Below are 20,356 nucleotides of genomic sequence, written 5' to 3'. Positions count from 1 at the left end.
TGCGCACATCGTGACAGCTGCTTTATTTTTAAAAAAAAACGGAGCTCCAGAAGGCTCTCTCTCACACTGAGCTGAGGAATGGAGAGCAGAAGGACACAGAAGCCTGATAACCTGGCTGTGGTAAAGAAGTAGCTGTATCCATAGATGTAGATATGGTACTAAAGAGTACATATGTGTGTCTATCAATAGCTCAAAGCACAGTATGTACTAAGGCAGAAGCCATACTCACAAAGATATTGCAATGTATCACACAATGCATCAAACATGCAAGCTCCCTTGTCAACACCTTTTGTAGGCATAAAAGGCATACCAATGATGTCATATAAGAAATTAACATGCAATGTGTGTTATCTTAATTTGATCTCTTGTTGCAGAGAATGTGGAATGCGAACTTGTACTGTTTGAGGTTTAAAAAGGCTTACAAAAGTTTGTAATTTCCACTTAACAATTTCAAACTTGATTTGCCCTAACAAAAAATGCATCAACACCTACAAAAATGCCCATTAATTATAATCATTCACATTTCCTGTTGCTGCAGGATTTATTTTCCTACTGTGAGAAACAGGTCAAATTGAGATAATACATCTGTACATACATATTGCATAAAAGAACAGTCAACATACATTCTATAGTACACAAACACATAGGCTGATTTAACAATCCCACACACAGAGCAGACAATTTCTTTTTTGTGTGCAAAAGGTCTTATGAAAGTATACAATCGTGGGTATACAAAAATCATCTCACTGCAAACAATGCATCCTACATACACCCGCTGGTTTGGGCTCACTCCTATCCATCACCTCCCTCCTTCGCAATCTGATTCTGTGTCGTTTGCATGAGTCTTTCTGACTGGCTGCTTTGAATTCACTCAAAGAGACACTCCACTCTCCTGATTGGATGAGAGCAGGAGGGGGCATGGAATCTCTGATTGAAAAAGACCATAAATAGCGTGCACAGGCAACCAGACATACACAGATGCAACTGCCAGCTACTCTCAGTGATTTACTACTACAACCTACCACACTGTCCCTGTTCACTGAATAACTCCAGCAGCTTCTGCAGCAGAGTCCAACTTCTCCATCATCTCTAAAGGTTCAAGGAGAGTTATTTTGTAAAAATAGCAGAATTGGAAGACAGAGAGCCAGTGTTAAAGTGTGTTAGAGGAAGTCATCATGTCTCTAGTAGTGAAGGAGAAGACTGAGGTGCGTCTGGTGTTCCTGGGGGCAGCTGGCGTGGGAAAGACGGCCCTGATCAGCCGCTTCCTCCAGGACACATTCGAACCCAAGCACCGGCGCACCGTGGAGGAGCTGCACAGCAAGGAGTTTGACATCGGAGGGGCCAAGGTCACCATCCACATCATGGACACCAGCGGCAGCTACTCCTTCCCGGCCATGAGAAAGCTCTGCATTCAGAACAGCGACGCGTTCGCCCTTGTGTACGCCATCAATGACCCGGACTCCCTGGAGGCTGTCAAGAGCCTGCGAGACGAGATCCTGGCGGTCAAAGAAGACAAGTTCACACCCATCGTGGTGGTCGGCAACAAGACGGATCGGCATGGCGAGAGGACGGTGTCCAGCGAAGACGTGCTGTCCACTGTGGAGCTGGACTGGAACAACAGCTTCTTGGAGACGTCTGCCAAGGAGAACAACAACGTACTGGAGGTGTTCAGGGAGCTGCTGCAACAAGCCAACCTGCCCAGTCGGCTGAGCCCCGCACTGAGACGACGCAGGGAGACCTTCCCCAAAGACGGCAACAAACGGCCCCCCATGAACAAGACCAACAGCTGCCTCATTTCCTAAGGCAGAGGGGCTGGAGGGGTCTGACAGACAGGGGACAGAGAGGCTGAGGATGGGGACCCGAAGCTGGGTCAGTGTTACAGAGAAAGACAGTGGTGTTGAATGTGCTACTACTGCTGCTGCTATAGACCGTGCTGCTGAGTTGGAGTCTGACGGCTTCAATTCCCTGTAAGCCTCCTCATCTAACCATCCTAAGTATCTCCACCACAGCATTTCCACTGAAGTAGAGGAAAGGAACACTGACTGTTAAAGGGGAAGCGGAACTAATGACATGACACAGGTGCGGGACATTGATAAAGCTGAAACTAAATGAAAGAGGTGCAAGAACACTGAATGTCCTGAATGTGGTGGTGTCATTGTTAAAAATATACTGTGACAGTGCAAAAGTGGCAATGAGCTTACTTTGTCAAGTTTTCAATCTATGTCCTACTATGTTACTGTTGTGTTTGCCTTTTGTAAGTGTTGACTTGCAATAACTGTGACGATAGACAGTTGTGGCTAATTGGGAAAAGGCTGAATTTGGACATTGTGTCATGAGAGCTTTTTTATTCATCAAGTGAAGTTTCTTTGCGACAAATCTTTATTTTGCTTGTCATGGCAACAAATCATAGTATGTTCTGAGTCAACTCTGGTTGCGTTCCTCATTCTATAAAACCAATTTGTTGTTTGGCAATATTCATATGCACTTAGGAGTTATTTTGCACAGATATCATTATTTATTAAAAAACGTACAAAATGTGTTCAAATATAAATTACATAGTGTATTGTTTTTCTATTAAAATTTGAAGTACATGTTGATGATTAAATCATGTTTATTCACCAAAACAGTATAACAAATACGTTATGGCTTTATTACTTGTTGTATATATATTGTCTATTCATGATAAATAAAATATTATTATATATCAAAGTATTAGTCATGGTCATTTTCGGTGGACTCATTTTGGCACGTGCTTACTGGAAAAGAAAGTGCAATAAACTAATGGCCAAGTAATAACACATCTGGTATGAGGTGTGACAAGGACTTATTTATCATGCAAACATCAAATCTCTTTACCCAAGTCAAAACTCAACAAGCCAGAGACTGTATAACAGACTAGCCAGAGATGATATTTAGAACAACTTACAAAGCAATACCCCCAAAAATCTGTCCATTTCCAGTATGATTGCAGCAGAGACCTGGCCAAACTCTGGAATAAATAAAAAGAACACAAACAAGCATACAATCAACAAGACACAAATGTGGTTATGCTGACAAAATCAGCTTCAGTACCAGGGGTGTAGAATCATCCCAAAACATCATACCAGTATCACAAATCCACTTCCTCAAAAATCATCAACAAGTATCCTATCTCTTCAAGCATCTTCACCATCCTACCCATGCTAGATTACGGAGATTTGTAGATCTGCAGGAAATGGTGAAATCGAGTGGCTAGATGTTCTTTACCATTCGGCTATGAGATTTGCCACCAATGCTCCTTATAGGACACATCACCACACTCTATACTCCTCTGTAAACTGGTCATCTCTGTATACCAGTCACAAGACCCATTGGTTGATGCTTATTTATAAAAACCCCTATCTGAAATATCTACTGCAGCCCTCATCCTCCACATACAACACCAGTTCTGCCAGTCACATTCTGTTAAAGGTTCCCAAAGCACACACATCCCTGGGTAGCTCCTCTTTTCAGTTCGCTGGAACGAGCTGCAAAAATCACTCAAACTGGACTGTTTTATCTTCATCTCTTCATTCAAAGACTCAATCATGGAGACTCTTACTGACAGTTGTGGCTGCTTTGCGTGATGTATTGTTGTCTCTACCTTCTTGCTCCTTGTGCTGTTGTCTGTGTCCAATAATGTTTGTACCATGTTTTGTGCTGCTGCCATGTTGTGTTGCTACCATGTTGTTGTCGTCATGTTGTGTTGCTACCATGCTATGTTGTCTTAGGACTCTCTTTATGTAGTGTCTCTTGTCGTGATGTGTGTTTGGTCCTATATTATATTTTTTACCCCAGCCCCTGTCCCCGCAGGAGGCCTTTTGCCTTTTGGTAGGCCATAACTGACATGCCTAGCTAAATAAAATGTTAAAATGTTACAGTAAGTTGTCTCACATTACCCTCTAGTGGTAGGCCTATATGTTTTTGACATTGCTTGTCTGTCACACAACGCACCTTGAAACCTGTTAGTTAATACAAAACCTGGCCAGAGCAGAAATAAAATACTAGGGAACCTCTCACTGTGCCAGACAAAATACCATTGTTTGTGCTGCTCGGCAGGATGTCAACTTGTTCCTCCAATGCCCAGATCATTGACATGGCTAGTAACAGAAACCATTATGCAGGGAATCATGCCTAGGTTCCATATGAAAAGAGTGTGAAATTCTCATATAAGGATCTACTTTCCTGATCAATGCATCGTTAACCTGACACTGCCACAAATAATGTCAGTTATATAATATGGTTGCATAGACATTTCAGATTTAGCATATGACTTCCTGTAGCGATCTATATCAACAATTACCTGCAATGTTTCCATAGTAACAATCAGAATCCAGTATAAGTGTACTTAATGAAAGTTAAGACTGTAACAACTGTGCGCTAGTGATAATTCTAATATATAGTACTGTGCACACACATGCACACAGAAATATGTTTCCCCTTTCCAGCCACACACAGAGACATGGTGCATTGTTTCCCTCTGCCCAGACGAGGAAGTGACCTATGATCTGTGACACTCTAGTTCCTCTTTGGGTCCTGTTTAAACACACAGCTGTCAATGCACCAGCTGGTTCACACTCACCACCGCGCACCGACAGAGACCCACACTCAGGTGCGTACCACTCTCTCCAGGGTTGGAAGGGCTTCCGTTTACCATCTTTCAAAACTTAAAGAAGAATGTACAATTTATGTTATAGGCGATGGTCTAACTTACAGCTCCTAAATATTATGCATGCAAATTATTTTCTGTGATCCATAAGGCCAACATCAGAAGTCAGCACTTCTAGTTAAAATATATTATGTTACTAGTCTATAATGTCTTTATCATACCTTTTTACAGTTCTTAGGAGTGGTGGTGAAGAATTTTAGCATGTGCATCCTTACCAATGCCTCCACTGCAAGGGATAAGAGTTTTCTAGTCCGTCTCTGCCCCTCGACTTGGTCAAAGCTCCTCAGTGATGAGTAGAAACCTGAGAAGTTTGGAACAAGTAAAGGGTCCCTGACTTCATCTGAAGAAGTTGTCTCACTGTACTGTCCACTCACTGCATTAGGTAGCTATACTACAACAACACAAACCAGAAGTAATGTTCTCTGATCAAAGCGTAGATAAACCTCAATGGTATTTTCCCCTGATCAAGTATAACAACTGACAATATTGGGATTGTACGATGGTCAAATAATTGTGTAACTATAAATCAATAGTTCTGGGATCTGAAGGTTGACCTGAATAATGTGAATGGTTCATTTTAACAGAAGAGTAAATTGATTGTTAAGACTAGAGATACTAGAATTCTCCAGAATAAAATGTAACTGGTTACATTATTAAACACATAACAATTTTGTTTACCAAAAAAAGTCGCCGAACAAACGAAGCCGAAAGGTTTATTTTAACTTACAAAAAATTGGATGCAGACACCAATTATTCGATTAAATCATAAACTCACAAATAGGCTACATCAAGATCAGACAATGAGAGTGAAGTAACAAATCAATGTGCTATCGGAAGACATGGATATGAGTTGGTATAGCAACAGCTATTTCTCTCCAAGGACCTTTACTCATGTCTGTACCACACACAGGTATAGTTAGCGGTTTACAATTAGCACATCCTACAGGATAACAAAGGAACGAATGTCAACAACAAAAGTAACAAAGAATGGTAAAGAGAAAGTTCTGCCGAACGGAATGCAACACATTTACATTTGCAGACTTTGCTGTACCAGAGACATAGGCACAAGCATTAAGAGCGGTTTTTCTTCACATACATTATGCGTTTGCCTCAGAAACATATCTCCCTGAGCTTAAAGCTCCAACAGAGGGTTCAGACACTACTTCCCTTGAACATCAGTTTGACTATTAGTCCACATCTTTTCATAGGGGACACTAAATGGCATCCATCATGACAGATCTCAGTCCTCCTGATCAGCAAGTTGACACCACAATTCCATACATCACGGTAAAGGGTCACGATTACAATTTCTATATTCAAAACCATGACCTCAGCATGGACACATAATGCATATATTGTCAGTCATTCTGAATGCCGATGAGAAGCAACAAGACTATATAGGAAAGTTTACTTCAAAGTCAGGATGTCATATCCCCCTTTAATATAAAAGGTTATATCCATTCAGATATCCAGCTGATGTTATAGTTTGCCCAACGATCTGTGGCAATCATGACATTTGTTAGTTACACAGAGAACAGTTGACTGACTGGACCAATACAGTAACAATGACTAGGACAGTGTTTGGGATTCAAACATGGTGGGTCAAAATGTCCTAATCTGTGGCCTAATGTGTGGTGGTAGACAATACATGTGGTCTTATTAGATGTATTTGGTGAGACAGCCTGAATTCACGAGGCTTAGGTGTCACACAAAACTGGTTGGGAGCTGCTGTACTAGGGTTCCTTTAGCTTTGTTCTCAGTAGGTTTTGCATTAACACACATGCATCTAAATGCAAAGCAGTCACAGTGCTCGGTAGACCTGGAGGGCCAGGGGTGTGGGGGGGAAATGATTCAAGCAATAAGTGATGTTATTGGGGAGATACTTAAAAAGAGTGAAATAGGGTCAACCTCCTTCATAACGGAGAACTGAAGAAAAAGCCATCATTAGATATGTTGACAGTGGCTAGACCAGGGGTGAGCAATCATTTTGGCTCAAGGGCCACATCGGATTTCAACATTTATCAGAAGGCGGCACAGACTTTTCCCAAAAGCAATTTGGGGAAAAAGGAAAAAGGGCAGTTGTTTGAAAAAAATATCGGTCCATTATAATATCTACATACTTTCTATCTAGCTTCAAACGCTCAAGAGTGGCCTGGAGTTTTTTTGACCCAAAATAATTTCTCCCCCCCCCCCCCAAAAAAAATACATATATATTTTTTCCCACCCCTGGGCTAGACAAGGAAAGCTAGTTTTCATCGTAACACTCACCCTACACCTTTTACTCAGGTGGGAAAAACAGTGAACAGTGAACCAACAAAATAACAAATCCCTTCATATCTTGAAGCATGGAGGAATTAAAAAAGACATGAAACTACCATGGAGGTGAGGTACAGTAATTCATGCATTGCTGGTTTGCCAGACCTTAGCATAGTAAGGCAAAAAAAACACAAAAGACCTGACAACAAATACGCACGTTAAATCAACCTTTTAGTATTGCTTAACTTTTTGTTTCTTTTATCACTTTTATTGAGCAACTCCATGTTATGTTTCGGGCACTAAAAGCTGATGAAAATACATTTTATTGGTTTGTAAGAGGGGATATGATGACGGTACTCCCCCTCGTCCTAGTCATCTGAACAAGGCTGTGTGTGAAGGTACAGACAACAGGGAAAGTATGCACTTCTAGCACTGTGGAGAGAGGAGGGGACCATAGCATGTATACCACCAGCCTTCCTCCGAACACCTCACCTCCAGCACAGACTCAACCTTATGTCTCTGGCCTAGTCGTCCACCGTGATGTTGCGGAATAGGTAGGCCATGGACTCCCCATTGTGGATGCGTCGGATGGCCTCGGCCAGGATCATACTGACGTCCACTGTCTTGATCTTGGGACACTGGAGCTTCTGTACCTCATGAGGGACGGTGTTAGTCACCACCACCTGGGGGGCAGACAGACAGGGAACAGAGGAGGAAATACCATAATGAAGGTTGGCCGTGTGCAGGAGATCACCTGCTGGGTGTCCACGAACAGTGTTGATATTACATGTAGAATCGCTTGGCGATAGGACGGCCGGGCCACCCGCTGCTTTCAACCGTTCGTCGGCGTGGTATATTTTGTCTCATTCCCAGACTGAACTGTGCCTTTATACAGGCGATGAAACATCCTACGAATCAAGTTGCAACACCTTGCACACAGGTGGTACATAGAAAGTGTTGGCACTGCCTTTCTGTTGTAAAGTGATTGAAAAGCTTTTAGGATGAGGAACTGAGCACTTCCCCATTCAAGATGTAGTGATAAATTCAGAACACAGGGCTGCTGTTACAGATGTAGGATCTTAATTTGATCACCTTGTTGCAGGAAATGTAATGCAGGAAATCTAAAACTTGTAGTGTATTTGAAGTTTAAAAAGGTTTCTGAAGTTTGTCATTTCCACTTGATTTTCCCTCATGAAACATGTATCAACCCCTACAAAAACATCTATTAATTACAATCCACATAATAATTCATATTTCCTGTTGCTGCAGGATTATTTTCCTGCTGTAGCAGACTGTCTGAAATGAAGATCCTACATCTGTATCTCACCTCGTCGATGGCGGACTCCTCAATAAGACGGGGGGCATCGGCAGACAGCAGCCCATGTGTAGCCATGATGTAGATCTTATAAGCTCCTCTCTCCTTCAGAATCTCAGCTGCCGCCACAAAGTCCTCCACGTCGTCGATGATGTCATCCTGGGAAAGAACGGCAACCACGGGATTGGAAATGATGTACGCCTGTAGTTCCTTCATCCATAATCTAAGGCTGTCATATTCTGTTATTAAATAAAATGTGGCAAAATGTTGCAAATTAATTTCAAGTGGCTCATTATAGCACAGGCCTTCCAGGACAAAACCACAAATGGCCCAAACAAATGGGCACATTTCTTACAACAATGATGGCGATTCTTCCACCGACATCTCCTACAACAGTGATCGGGGGCTTCTCCTTGGCCATCATTACTGAAAAGGAAGAATGAACTGGTCACTGCTAGTCATCACATACAGTATCCATAGGCATAAAAAGTAAAACTAGTGAGGATACATCTCAGAGTAGATTGGGTAAAATGTGTTCAAAAGTATGAGCTTTCCACAATTACAAAGTCCAATTTCAATCACTGGTATGATGATGTATTCTTCAATTAATAGTTGATGTTTCATACAATTCCCCCCCTTCTGGGTAACTGACTAAAATTCTCACTTCAAAATTAGATGTAATTGGGAAATTAGATAAATTATGTCAATTGTCCAAATTATACCCTTATAGATTTAAATGGAATGCCAAACTCATTCCAGCACAAGGATAATCAAAATGACAGGCTTTTTGCCCAGCATACCCAATCAGACGCTGATATTCCATTTCCTCCACAACACAGTCTGCTCAGAGCTCAGTGCAGACATTTGGCAACAGTTTGCATATAGCAATATGCACAACCTAATCTTGTCGTTAATCCATCAAAAACGATAGAGGCAGACAAGCACTGATGAGGTAATCACACGCTTACTAATGTTCCAGGTTTGTCTTATTGAACACCACTGTTGTCAGTCAATGGGGGAAGCGCACAATCAGCGGATGGACAATCAGCCAGCCAGAGTGGGGAAGCTGATTGTGGGAGTGGAAGCTAGAGATGAGCAGGGAACACAGGTTCATGCCAGGAACACATTCCTTCCTGGAACACATGCCTTCCTTACAGGGGACCACACACAAGCAATAATAAGCACTGGAACATTTCAGCTTTTCAAAATGCATCATTATCACCACTAGGTCTTAAAACCTTCTGTAGTCTTAAAGAGGTACTACCTAGAATGATTTCAGGTAGAATATAGAAATTAATCAAAACTATCTAGTAAAAACTATAGTTAGGCCTACACATATGTTAGAGATAAACTTGTCTTGGATATATGTGAGGCAAGAGTTGAAAAGCCTGAAGATCTCAGCAATCCTCTCAATGAAGCTAGAAGCCAGCATTGCTGAGCTAAGGAATACATATGCTATAATACAACTAATATGTGATAGTCATGGTCTGAGGTTATAAGCAGGTTTCATATTCACACCCAAACCAGTAGATGTGTTGTTATTGACATGTAGGGTCCACGTTTAGGATTTATAGTTATTTAAATGTGGGAAGGCCCAAGGTGTGTGACACAGCAGCCCACTGGTTTGTATGGGCAGCAGGGAAGAGGGTGAACACAACATAACCCTGACCTGACCTACTGTGGTGTACTGTACTGTGTGTTCAGCAGCACACACAAGAACAACATGTTGCCACCCACCCAAAAATCTGGATCTTTGCTTTAGATTCTGAAAAAAAGGATTATCTTGTTTCCTCTTCCTATCATGATGTATTAGGCCCACATATCAACGGCATGCTTAATTAGTATTCAAAACATGCATTTCTGAAGGCCAGGTGTTAATCAGACTCCTTCGGGCGAGGCTTCAATAGGGAAGCATGATGTGTTGATTGGCAAGATGAGTCCGGATGAAAATAAAAACATGAATCTGGGAGAAATGGTTCCATTTGTCAGATGATTGAAGAGAGTCTCACAAAGCAACTAACGGAGGGCTTTCAGCCCATCTTGCAGAACAGTCTGAAGTCTCTGCCTCTGACACCGGCACACTGCTGGAGACCTGACTGTGGATCAAGGAAGACATTGATCCATTCCTGATGAGGATCTCATCTACAGTATGCAGTGAGGGTATATAGGCGTCAGTACACCCACTATGGATCTGTAGCGCTGGACCACATCAACTAACTGATCCAGATCATTTGTAATTGGTCCATTGATTGTCTTTGTTATGCTTTCCTCAATCACAACTGAGGACCTTGCACTTAAGACTGTTTGTTGGCAAGATGATTCGAAAACCCTTGATCACTACATGCACGCATTTAGGAACCATTTGGAGAGGATCCATTTGGTGGTCAAAAGGGAATTAAGTTTACGGTCGTACTTGGGAGCTCTATGCCTGGGAACGGAGCTTGTTGTTTGCTGCCAGCTATTATCAACAAATAAACACCACGTTAACACACATCCACAGAGACTGGACATAACAGACTACGAAGACATGAAGCCAGGACTGGGAAAATCCTCTTACATGAAGCAAAATCTTTAAAGCTAACCCGTGAAGAATCCAAAACCATTCCACTAAGCTTATTCATTCAAGAAATGTGTAGGACAGTTTGCAACTGACCCAGGCTTACAATAAGAGGATTTTTAAAGTCAAGGATAATAAATTAAGTAAATAATACAAATATTATTACAAACACTAAAGCTGAAGGGGGACACAGCCAGTTGGCATAATAAATACTCTGGAGTCATTTGCCAATGACACAAAGCCCAGACAGAAAGTCTGACCATGTTGTCAGACCCGACTGTTTTAACAGCCTTACCGCGAATGTACTGAGAAAATGAGACATATCCAAAATCAAGTTAGTGTCATTCTCTCAAAATGAAAAACTAAATGTATGTTCTCTTATTCAAAATGTCATTTTTAAACATGCAAACCATTCTAAAACGATTTGGTATGAATGCCTTTACATTTTAGGGAGGCTAAGGTCGCAACATTAGTAGAGGCAGTGTATGTGTGGAATTAGAACGTGCAGTAAATAGGCTACACAATTCAAGATCCTTAAAAAATAATGTCAGGTGTTAAAATGGTTATAGCAGAATCGTCACTTATGAAGCGGTTAGTGCTGACATTAAATCCATATGATGAGGATTGTGCCATGGATATTTTGGGGGTTTGAAATAATTATTCAAATAATTCAGAGACTTGAACATTTCACACTACACTTAACATATTTTTTGATGCAACCATTGACGAGTACAGGCATCTATGCATCCATCTATATCTTACAGACACAGCCTGACCAACACTAAAGAATTGGGGAAGCTACAGACAAAGATACAGTTTCAATTTGATCTGATGGCAGACTGACTACAACTACACCTGGCTAGTTACCAAGCTATAAGCTATATAGGGCTTCTAGAGAGGTCTTACAAGGCAACTCCAGCCCAGGGTGTCCTGAGGTGTTACGGACACAGGGGGGAGAGTGTCGTCCGTCAGCCATGTCAGACTCTGAACACTGAGCCTCGCCATGCATCACTGCCAGGCCCAAACGCAGTCGCTCTGCATAGGACTGAGCTCTGAAAGACAACAGCAAGAAAACACCGGAGAAATGCAGACACCCTTTTACATTATGTACATTAGATGATCACACTCCAGGCCTCCATAACTAAATAATATGTTACCTCTTAGCAGCAGACGGTGACTTTGCAACAATAATGGCGTTTCTGTAATCTGGGACCTGAAGGGAAGTGAGAGGAGCCCACATTTGACATTGAATAGGCTGCTGTGTGTAGTTTACTATCTTACAACTTTACTACCAGGCATGGCACATGAGCTACAGTGAAATGGTTACCTCCTCCTGGATGTACTGAAGCAGGAAGGGGGAGGCACGCAGGTTGTCCACTGGAAAACTGAAGAAGCCCTGAATCTCCTTCTGATGTAAGTCCATGGTGATGATGTGAGTTAAACCTGGAAGGAGAAAGAGAGAGGATGAGAAAAGAGACTGAAGAAACAGCAGACTGCTTTTAAGAGAGGGTGCAGAATGAGAAATCAGCCACAGAGGCAAGTTTAAAGGGAAATGGAAAACATTTTCCACTTTGAATTCCTCTCCAGCACAACCCCAACATCAACACATGTGAAAATGGCACGTTTCTGTTTTGTAGTAAAAAAGATAGGTGGATACGTGCTTCCAATGACATCATCAACCAATTAGTAGACAATTAGAAGTCAATCCCTACTCATTATTGGTTAAAATCACGTGATGCACACCGCTGACGTCATTGGAAACACTTATCTTCCTCTATATTTTTTTCCACAAAACAAAAAAATGTGCCATTTTCACATATGTTGATGTTGGGGTGGGGCTGAAGATTACAAATATGAAGTTGAAAAATGTATACATTTTCCTTTAACACAGATGGTCAAGGGCAATGTAAACAGTAAACTGTTAACACTTGCAAACAGGCTGTAATTCCTCGGCGTACACATCACAGACAAACTGAATTGGTCCACCCACACAGACAGAATCGTGAAGAAGGCGCAGCAGCGCCTCTTCAACCTCAGGAGGCTGAAGAAATTCGGCTTGTCACCAAAAGCACTCACAAACTTATACAGATGCACAATCGAGGGCATCCTGTCGGGCTGTATCACCGCCTGGTACGGCAACTGCTCCGCCCACAACCGTAAGGCTCTCCAGAGGGTAGTGAGGTCTACACAACGCATCACCGGGGGAAAACTACCTGCCCTCCAGGACACCTCCACCACCCGATGTCACAGGAAGGCCATAAAGATCATCAAGGACAACAACCACCCGAGCCACTGCCTGTTCACCCCGCTATCATCCAGAAGGCGAGGTCAGTACAGGTGCATCAAAGCTGGGACCGAGAGACTGAAAAACAGCTTCTATCTCAAGGCCTTCAGACTGTTAAACAGCCATCACTAACATTGAGTGGCTGCTGCCAACACACTGACTCAACTCCAGCCACTTTAATAATGGGAATTGATAGGAAATGATGTAAAATATATCACTAGCCACTTTAAACAATGCTACCTAATATAATGTTTACATACCCTACATTATTCATCTCATATGTATATACTGTACTCTATTATCTACTGCATCTTTATGTAATACATGTATCACTAGCCACTTTAACTATGCCACTTTGTTTACATACTCATCCCATATGTATATACTGCACTCAATACCATCTACTGTATCTTGCCTATGCTGCTCTGTACCATCACTCATTCATATATCTTTATGTACATATTCTTTATCCCTTTACACTTGTGTCTATAAGGTAGTAGTTTTGGAATTGTTAGCTAGATTACTTGTTGGTTATTACTGCATTGTCGGAACTAGAAGCACAAGCATTTCGCTACACTCGCATTAACATCTGCTAACCATGTGTATGTGACAAATAAAATTTGATTTGATTTGATTTAATTACCTGCTTTGGCTAGCATGGAAGCCAGCAGCTTGCACACTATGGAACCCCTTTTTCTCATCTTACACTGCTTGCTGTAGGGGAAATAGGGAATGACCCCAATTATGTTCTTTGCACAGGAGGTCTTAAGGGCGTAGGCCATGACCAGCAGCTCCATGATGGCCGTGTTGACATCTCTGGTTAAAACAAGGGAAAAGTGTCAATAACAAATAATGGTCACATTTATGGTGCGGTCAGTGCAAACTCATGCTAAGCAACTCTCCAGCAGAGGGCAACAGCATATGCTCAGTACAGCTTGTGCACGCCAAGTCAGATGACAGATAAGAGGATGGCTATTAATAACACTGGTAGCTATTCATATTATGGTAGATGAGCTTGTGCCTGATTTATAGTGTGTCAATCAAACAGGTTTGAATATGGGTAATGCAACCTAACACGTGATATGACTGTGTGAATACCCCTCCTACAACATAGATTGATATGCATAGTCCTAAAGGCTGCACCACATTACACACAGTATAGGTGTGTGTGTGTGTCCTAGAACAGAAGTGTGGAGGAGATGACATATTTCAGTCTACTCACCTGGGTATGGTCTGGATGATGAAGATAGTTTGGCCGCGAACAGATTCCTTCACGTCTACTCTGGTCTCTATCAAGGGTCACATAAAGTTGAATCAACAGCAAGTGTGGGTAAAATGCTAACTTTACACTTACAGCTCCCCAAATGTGCCTAGACTTGTTTATGTCAACTAGGACATAACACTCAGTTCAGGCATAATTATCAAGCCATTGTAAATACTCATCTGTAACATGTCATGTTTTCCAAAAGAGAAAAATGCTTTGTATCAGGCCAAACAAATAAGTTGTCCTTTGTATTAGCAGAGTAGGCAGAGTGACTGGGTTTCAACTAGGAGTTGGAACTGATTCAGGGAACAGAACCAATGTTTTTTTTTGAGGAACAGAATCGGGAACGAACGTGATCTATACTGTTCCGGAACAGAACAGTTATTTTAAAAGTATGGGAACCGGTTAATAACATAATTTTATGTTCCAGGCATTTTTTTCCAGTCACACAAAAAAAATGCAACAAAGTGCCTATGCAAATCCCTTCCTCTCTCGCTCTCAATTTCAGTACCATCTCGCACCCTACACTGTCCAATCCATGCCCCCTACACTGTCCAATCCATGTAAATAGCTATCCACACTAATTGGTGGTGATTTAATTTCAAACTAAATGTTTAAAAAACATCTTCAATTTCAGAGGTTTAAAAAGGAACAGAAAGGAATGATATAAACTGTTTTTGTGGGTTAGAAATTAATTTTGCTGTTGGAACAGTGCAACAGAACGAAAAATAAAATTGATGGTTCTGTACATTTCCCCCCCCCCCCCATCTACACACAATATCCCGTAATGACAAAGTTTTAAAAAGTTTACAAATTTGTGCAAATTTATTACAAATAAAAAACTGAAATATCACATTTACATAAGTATTGAGACCCTTTACTGAGTAATTTATTGAAGCACCTTTGGCAGCAATTACAGCCCTGAGTCTTCTTGGGTATGACGCTACAAGCATGGCACACCTGTATTTGGGCAGTTTCTCCCATTCTTCTCTGCAGATCCTCTCAAGCTCTGTCAGGTTGGATGGGGAACGTTGCTACACAGCTACTTTCAGGTCTCTCCAGAGATGTTTGATCAGGTTCAAGTCCAGGCTCTGGCTGGGCCACTCAAGGACACTTGTCCCGAAGCCCCTCCTGCGTTGTATTGGCTTTGTGATATGGGTCGTTGTTCTGTTGGAAGGTGAACCTTCACCCCTGTGGTTCCAGGTTTCCTCCAGACGTGACGCTTGGAATACAGGCCAAAGAGTTCAATCTTGGTTTCATCAGACCAGAGAATCGTGTTTCTCATGGTTTGAGAGTCTTTAGGTACCTTTCGGCAAACTCCAAGCAGGCTGTCATGTGCCTTTTACTGAGTGGCTTCCGTCTGGCCACTCTACCATAAAGGCCTGATTGGTGGAGTGCTGCAGAGTTGGTTGTCCTTCTGGAAGGTTCTCCCATCTCCACAGAGGAACTCTGGTATTCTGTCAGAGTGACCATCGGGTTCTTGGTCACCTCCCTGACCAAGGCCCTTCAACCCGATTGCTCAGTTTGGCTGGGTGGCCAGCTCTATGTCAAGTCTTAGTGGTTCCAAACTTCTTCCATTTAAGAATGATGGAGGCCACTGTGTTCTTGGGGACCTTCAATGCTGCAGAAATGTTTTGGTACCCTTCCCCAGATCTGTACCTCGACACAATCCTGTCTCGGAGCTATACGACAATTCCTTCGACTTAATGGCTTGGTTTTTGCTCTGACATACACTGTCAACTGTGGGACCTTATATAGACAGGTGTATGCCATTCCATGTCTAATCAACTGAATTTACTACAGGTGGACTCCCATCAAGTTTTAGAAACATTTGAGTCTCATAGCAAAGGGTCTGAATACTTATGTAAATAAGTGATTTCATTTTCAAAATTGTAATACAGTTACAAACATTTCTAAAAACCTGTTTTTGCTTTGTCATTATGGGATATTGTGTGAAGATTGATGAGTTTGTTTTAAAAAATATATATATTTTAGAATATTGGCTGTAACGTAACAAAGTGAAGGGGTATGAATACTTTCCGAATGCACTGTATACCAGTGGAGGCTGCTGAGAGGAGGATGGCTCATGTTATTATTCAAATTATTATGAGCTGTCCTCCCCTCAGCAGCCTCCCCTGTTATATACATAATTAGTTTCAACTCACCTCTATTAGACTCTTGATAGACCACTGACTTGCCCAATTCAACTCCTAGTCTTCTGAAAAAACACACCAGACAAATCAGTACAAGAGGTATGACACTGTGATGTGTCTTATTCAGACAGGACAGAGGCCCTGCATGGAAACTGATCCCACTCTGACTAAGCCTGCTGTACCTCTATCATTTGAAACCCAAGCAAGCAAGCAACATGTTGCAATGTGTCACATTGTAATTCAGAGACAGTGGGCCCACTACCTTGCATATCTAGACAAGGGAAGAGTTCAGCTAGATCACAGGCACTCGCTCCCTGTTTCAATGTCACTAACGTTAATAAGAGACAGTTCCCAGTTTCACACAGCCGAGACACCCACCATTCTCTCACATTAAATCAGTTCCCTTAAGCCTCTGAATGTCATTGTCAACATCTAGCAAATGACCAACTCATAAACTCAATAGATTAACGACAGTAAGCAAAATCCTTGGCTAAATTCAAATGACTTCATCTGTGGCCATGCACCTGCAAACACCAGCATACACATTTTAGCGAGCTAGCTAGCAACATTATCTGGTTATCTATCTATCATAACACATACATTTAGCTAGAACAATAAAATATATATACTCGGTTATCTTCTTGGCTAGTTCTGTACATGCTGCAGTAGAATTGGCAGAGAAGACCCGATAACCACTTTTTGCGACATTCATTCTGGCAGCTGGTTAGCTAGCTAGCACCTGTGTAAACCGCTAGCTAACGTTACCACACTTGCAGCTTGCTAGCAAGCTAAGCTAACTGTTAGGTAGTCATACGAAGAAAGATACAAAAACGTGCGACGTTGATGTTAAAATGCACGTTGTTATTTTTAGACCTTATTAAATCAAGTATAAATATAATCTCCCAAAATAGTTATGCTCGTTGAGTGAAATAAATTGCTTGCGGCTAGCTCCTCTTTAGGTTGTTGTCTGTCTGACTGTCTGTCTGGCTGTCTGTCTGGCTGGCTGTGCAAGAGATGAACAACACCAACAACAAAAAATCATCCTGAACCGAATCAAAATACCAATCTGGGGAAAGTATTTATTTATTTATTTGACAGTTACAGTTAGTTGAGTTAGTGATGTTATGTATTTTTAGTTGGAAACGGGAGTGTTTTTTAATAAATTAGTTAGATTCATGCACTGGGAGTCAAGTAGCCCAAAGGCCGGCAGACAGCGATATTGAGTCGTTTCATTTCACCGTCCATCTTATTCTATTGTTGTATTTTATTTAACCAGGCAAGTCAGTTAAGAACAGAGTATTATTTAGAATGATGGCCCACCCCAGCCAAACCCAGATGACACTGGGCCAATTGTGCACCACCCTATGGAACTCCCAATCACAGCCAGATGTGATACAGCCTGGATTTGAACCAGTGAATGTAGTAGGATTTGAACCATGTAGGAGTGACACCTCTTGCACTGACATGCAGCCCTTAGACTGCGCCACTGGGCTGGCTTTTATGAGATGTGAATGAGAGGCTTGTAAGAATCATGACTCTTTGGAGTTTTTAGTTCATCATTTGCTGGTCCTGGTCCTGCGTGCTCTGGGCATTACTTACTCAAATGAACGAAATGAGTGAGTCGAAAAGATCAGTCAGGAGCTTGCAGAGATTTGTAGTCTTGCATGATGTCTACTTTGATGCTAATTAGCTTTTTCGATTATATGAGAATAAATAGAGGCAAATATTTTGATAAAACTCAGAGAGAGATTTACATGGTTATCAAAACATCATGCCAATGTAAGCCTACACGAAACACAGCCCTTATTTTAAGTGTTTCTAAAATCCCCTATGGAAAAAACAAATAGTGTAAAAATGATTGGAACCATTTCCCTGTTGGATCACTACGTTCTATTTTTATTATGACAACTCCACTGTGGGGCTCTATTAGGTTAGCGGTGAAAAAACACAGACTGCTGCAACCTGATTGTCTGAACGCGATACACAACATCTGGGATTAACATTTAGTCACTCTAGCAGGGCGGTGGAAAATGTTTTTTTTTACAAGGAAAGTACACATATTTTCCCAAATGTTTCCGCCTTCTCTCTATTAAATAAAGCTAATGAGGAAGGTGAAGCCTATGCAGCCTTAATGGAGAATGTTTCAGGTACAAAAAAAGTCCACTAGGGATAGGAATGTATTGCCGGCTGCATACAATGCGTTTGGACGGTAAAATGAAAGGATTCAATATCGCTATCTGCCAAACTTTGGGCTTGAAATCAAGAGTTTAGTTAAACCTAATTTGCTTCTTGCAGCAATCATCATGCGGATAGTGCTGATGTGATGCACTACTGCTGTGTTGACAGGACATCTCTGATCTATCTATCCTACAAAGGATACCCCAAAACAATACATTCATGTTTTCCTTTAGGCTGTGTATAAAATAAGCATGGAAACATTTTAGCACCTGTGATGTCTCTGTGTGTGTGTGTGATTGGGTGGGTGGGTTGGTTCCTGTTCATTTGTTTTCTTCTTGCAATTGCTCAAAATAACCTCAAGAGGTCAACAACTGTCAAGTTTTAATCAAACCGTGCGTTGATCTAAGTAACACAATAAAAAAAAATGCCCATCAAAATCCGTCACCCCCTAAGGTTGATGTCAGCGCCCCTGTGGAAATCAAGCTGGAGCGGTGTTTGTCAGACCATGATTTTCTCACAAAATCACCTGTAGCGTCCAAACGGTTTGGCCTAGAAATCGATTAGGACCCCTCTATGGGAAGATGAGACTCTCATTGTCACGTTCTGACCATAGTTCTTGTGTGTTTTCCTTGTTTTAGTGTTGGTCAGGACGTGAGCTGGGTGGGCATTCTATGTTGTGTGTCTAGTTTGTCTATTTCTAGGTTTGGCCTGATATGGTTCTCAATCAGAGGCAGGTGTTAGTCATTGTCTCTGATTGGGAACCATATTTAGGTAGCCTGTTTTGTGGTGAGTTTGGCGGGTGATTGTTTCCTGTCTTTGTGTTTTCTGCACCAGATAGGACTGTTTCGGTTTTGCATTTTGTTCATGGTTAGTTTCTCTTATTAAAGAACCATGAACTTTAGCCACGCTGCATTTTGGTCCTCCTCTCCTTCCCAGGAAGAAAGCCGTTACACTCATGAACACGATGAGGTTCTCAAGCATTTGGGCCATCTGCCAACTTCTGTCTGTAGCGTCCAAACAGTTTGGGCTACACACTAATATTCCAGGACATAAGGAGAAAGATCAGTGCGGTAACAGAGATGTGTTTTATGTGAAACACTTTGCAAGCCTTGTCTTGTGAGTGTAAGCTAACGCCTACTGAAGACCCTGGAAGATCATTAGCATCATGTGGAAAGCAGTCCAGTGTATCAAATTCACAATATCAATAACAGAGTCACAGTGGCACATGCTCCAGCTTGCACTGCTCACCGCTTGACTAACCTATTCCCATATATTTTTCATTGACAAGACAACGTCCACACCCAGCAAACCTGCCCTTAATCATTGGGTATGTGTTCAAGTTCACACTACTTTATAGTTTATATCTTGCAAAACATCAATCCCTCTCATATTCAAAAGTACAAGTGAAAAGCTGTACTTTCTATGGACATCTCATGTTTCACATAGATTTCCTTGATGGAGATGTTTAGAATCACTTTTACAGGAATTGGACCTCACAAAGCAAGGTGTTGAACATGTATCAGCTCAAGCTTGTAACCCTTATATGATAGTGATTTTTTGACTCCCATGTAACCTACTTTCTGCTTACACATCCAATCCACAAGCCTCTTGTTGATTAGGTCCCCAACCCCCTCTGTTGTTACTGTATCTATTATTACCAAA

The 20,356-nt window shown here is 41.7% G+C and overlaps 2 protein-coding genes across 3 annotated transcripts; one reads left to right on the top strand and one right to left on the bottom strand.

Annotated features, from left to right (window-relative positions):
• The first annotated feature begins 1,070 nt into the window (after positions 1-1,070).
• Positions 1,071-1,826, top strand: LOC139364932 (ras-related protein Rap-2a-like). The gene has a single exon (XM_071102180.1). The coding sequence runs from the start codon at positions 1,176-1,178 to the stop codon at positions 1,800-1,802; it is 627 nt and encodes a 208-aa protein (XP_070958281.1). The 5' UTR covers positions 1,071-1,175; the 3' UTR covers positions 1,803-1,826.
• Positions 1,827-5,384: 3,558 nt separating this feature from the next.
• LOC139364931 (phosphoribosyl pyrophosphate synthase-associated protein 1) lies at positions 5,385-17,545 on the bottom strand. Of its 2 annotated transcripts, XM_071102178.1 has the most exons (11): positions 17,146-17,545; positions 16,529-16,581; positions 14,322-14,388; positions 13,743-13,915; positions 12,143-12,258; positions 11,973-12,028; positions 11,722-11,867; positions 10,672-10,716; positions 8,614-8,684; positions 8,271-8,417; positions 5,385-7,626 (listed from the first exon to the last, which is right to left on the bottom strand). In XM_071102178.1, the coding sequence occupies exons 1-11, from the start codon at positions 17,226-17,228 to the stop codon at positions 7,468-7,470; spliced, it is 1,116 nt and encodes a 371-aa protein (XP_070958279.1). In that variant the 5' UTR covers positions 17,229-17,545; the 3' UTR covers positions 5,385-7,467. The 2 variants fall into 2 exon arrangements, with proteins under 2 accessions (XP_070958279.1, XP_070958280.1); XM_071102179.1 differs by lacking the exon at positions 10,672-10,716.
• Positions 17,546-20,356: the final 2,811 nt, after the last annotated feature.

Source organism: Oncorhynchus clarkii, chromosome 13 (genome assembly GCF_045791955.1).
Source record: "Oncorhynchus clarkii lewisi isolate Uvic-CL-2024 chromosome 13, UVic_Ocla_1.0, whole genome shotgun sequence".
NCBI lineage: Eukaryota > Metazoa > Chordata > Actinopteri > Salmoniformes > Salmonidae > Oncorhynchus > Oncorhynchus clarkii.
Note: the sequence above shows the minus strand (reverse complement) of the source record. Positions and strands in the feature narration are given on the sequence as shown.

Coding starts and splice junctions, on each gene's coding strand:
- LOC139364931 (XM_071102178.1), bottom strand. CDS start 17,228: ATGAATGTCGCAAAAAGTGGTTATCGGGTCTTCTCTGCCAATTCTACT. Junction 16,582..17,145: donor CTAGCCAAGAAGATAACCGA/GTATATATATTT, acceptor GTGTTTTTTCAG/AAGACTAGGAGTTGAATTGG. Junction 11,868..11,972: donor TCACCGTCTGCTGCTAAGAG/GTAACATATTAT, acceptor GTTGTCTTTCAG/AGCTCAGTCCTATGCAGAGC.
- LOC139364932 (XM_071102180.1), top strand. CDS start 1,176: ATGTCTCTAGTAGTGAAGGAGAAGACTGAGGTGCGTCTGGTGTTCCTG.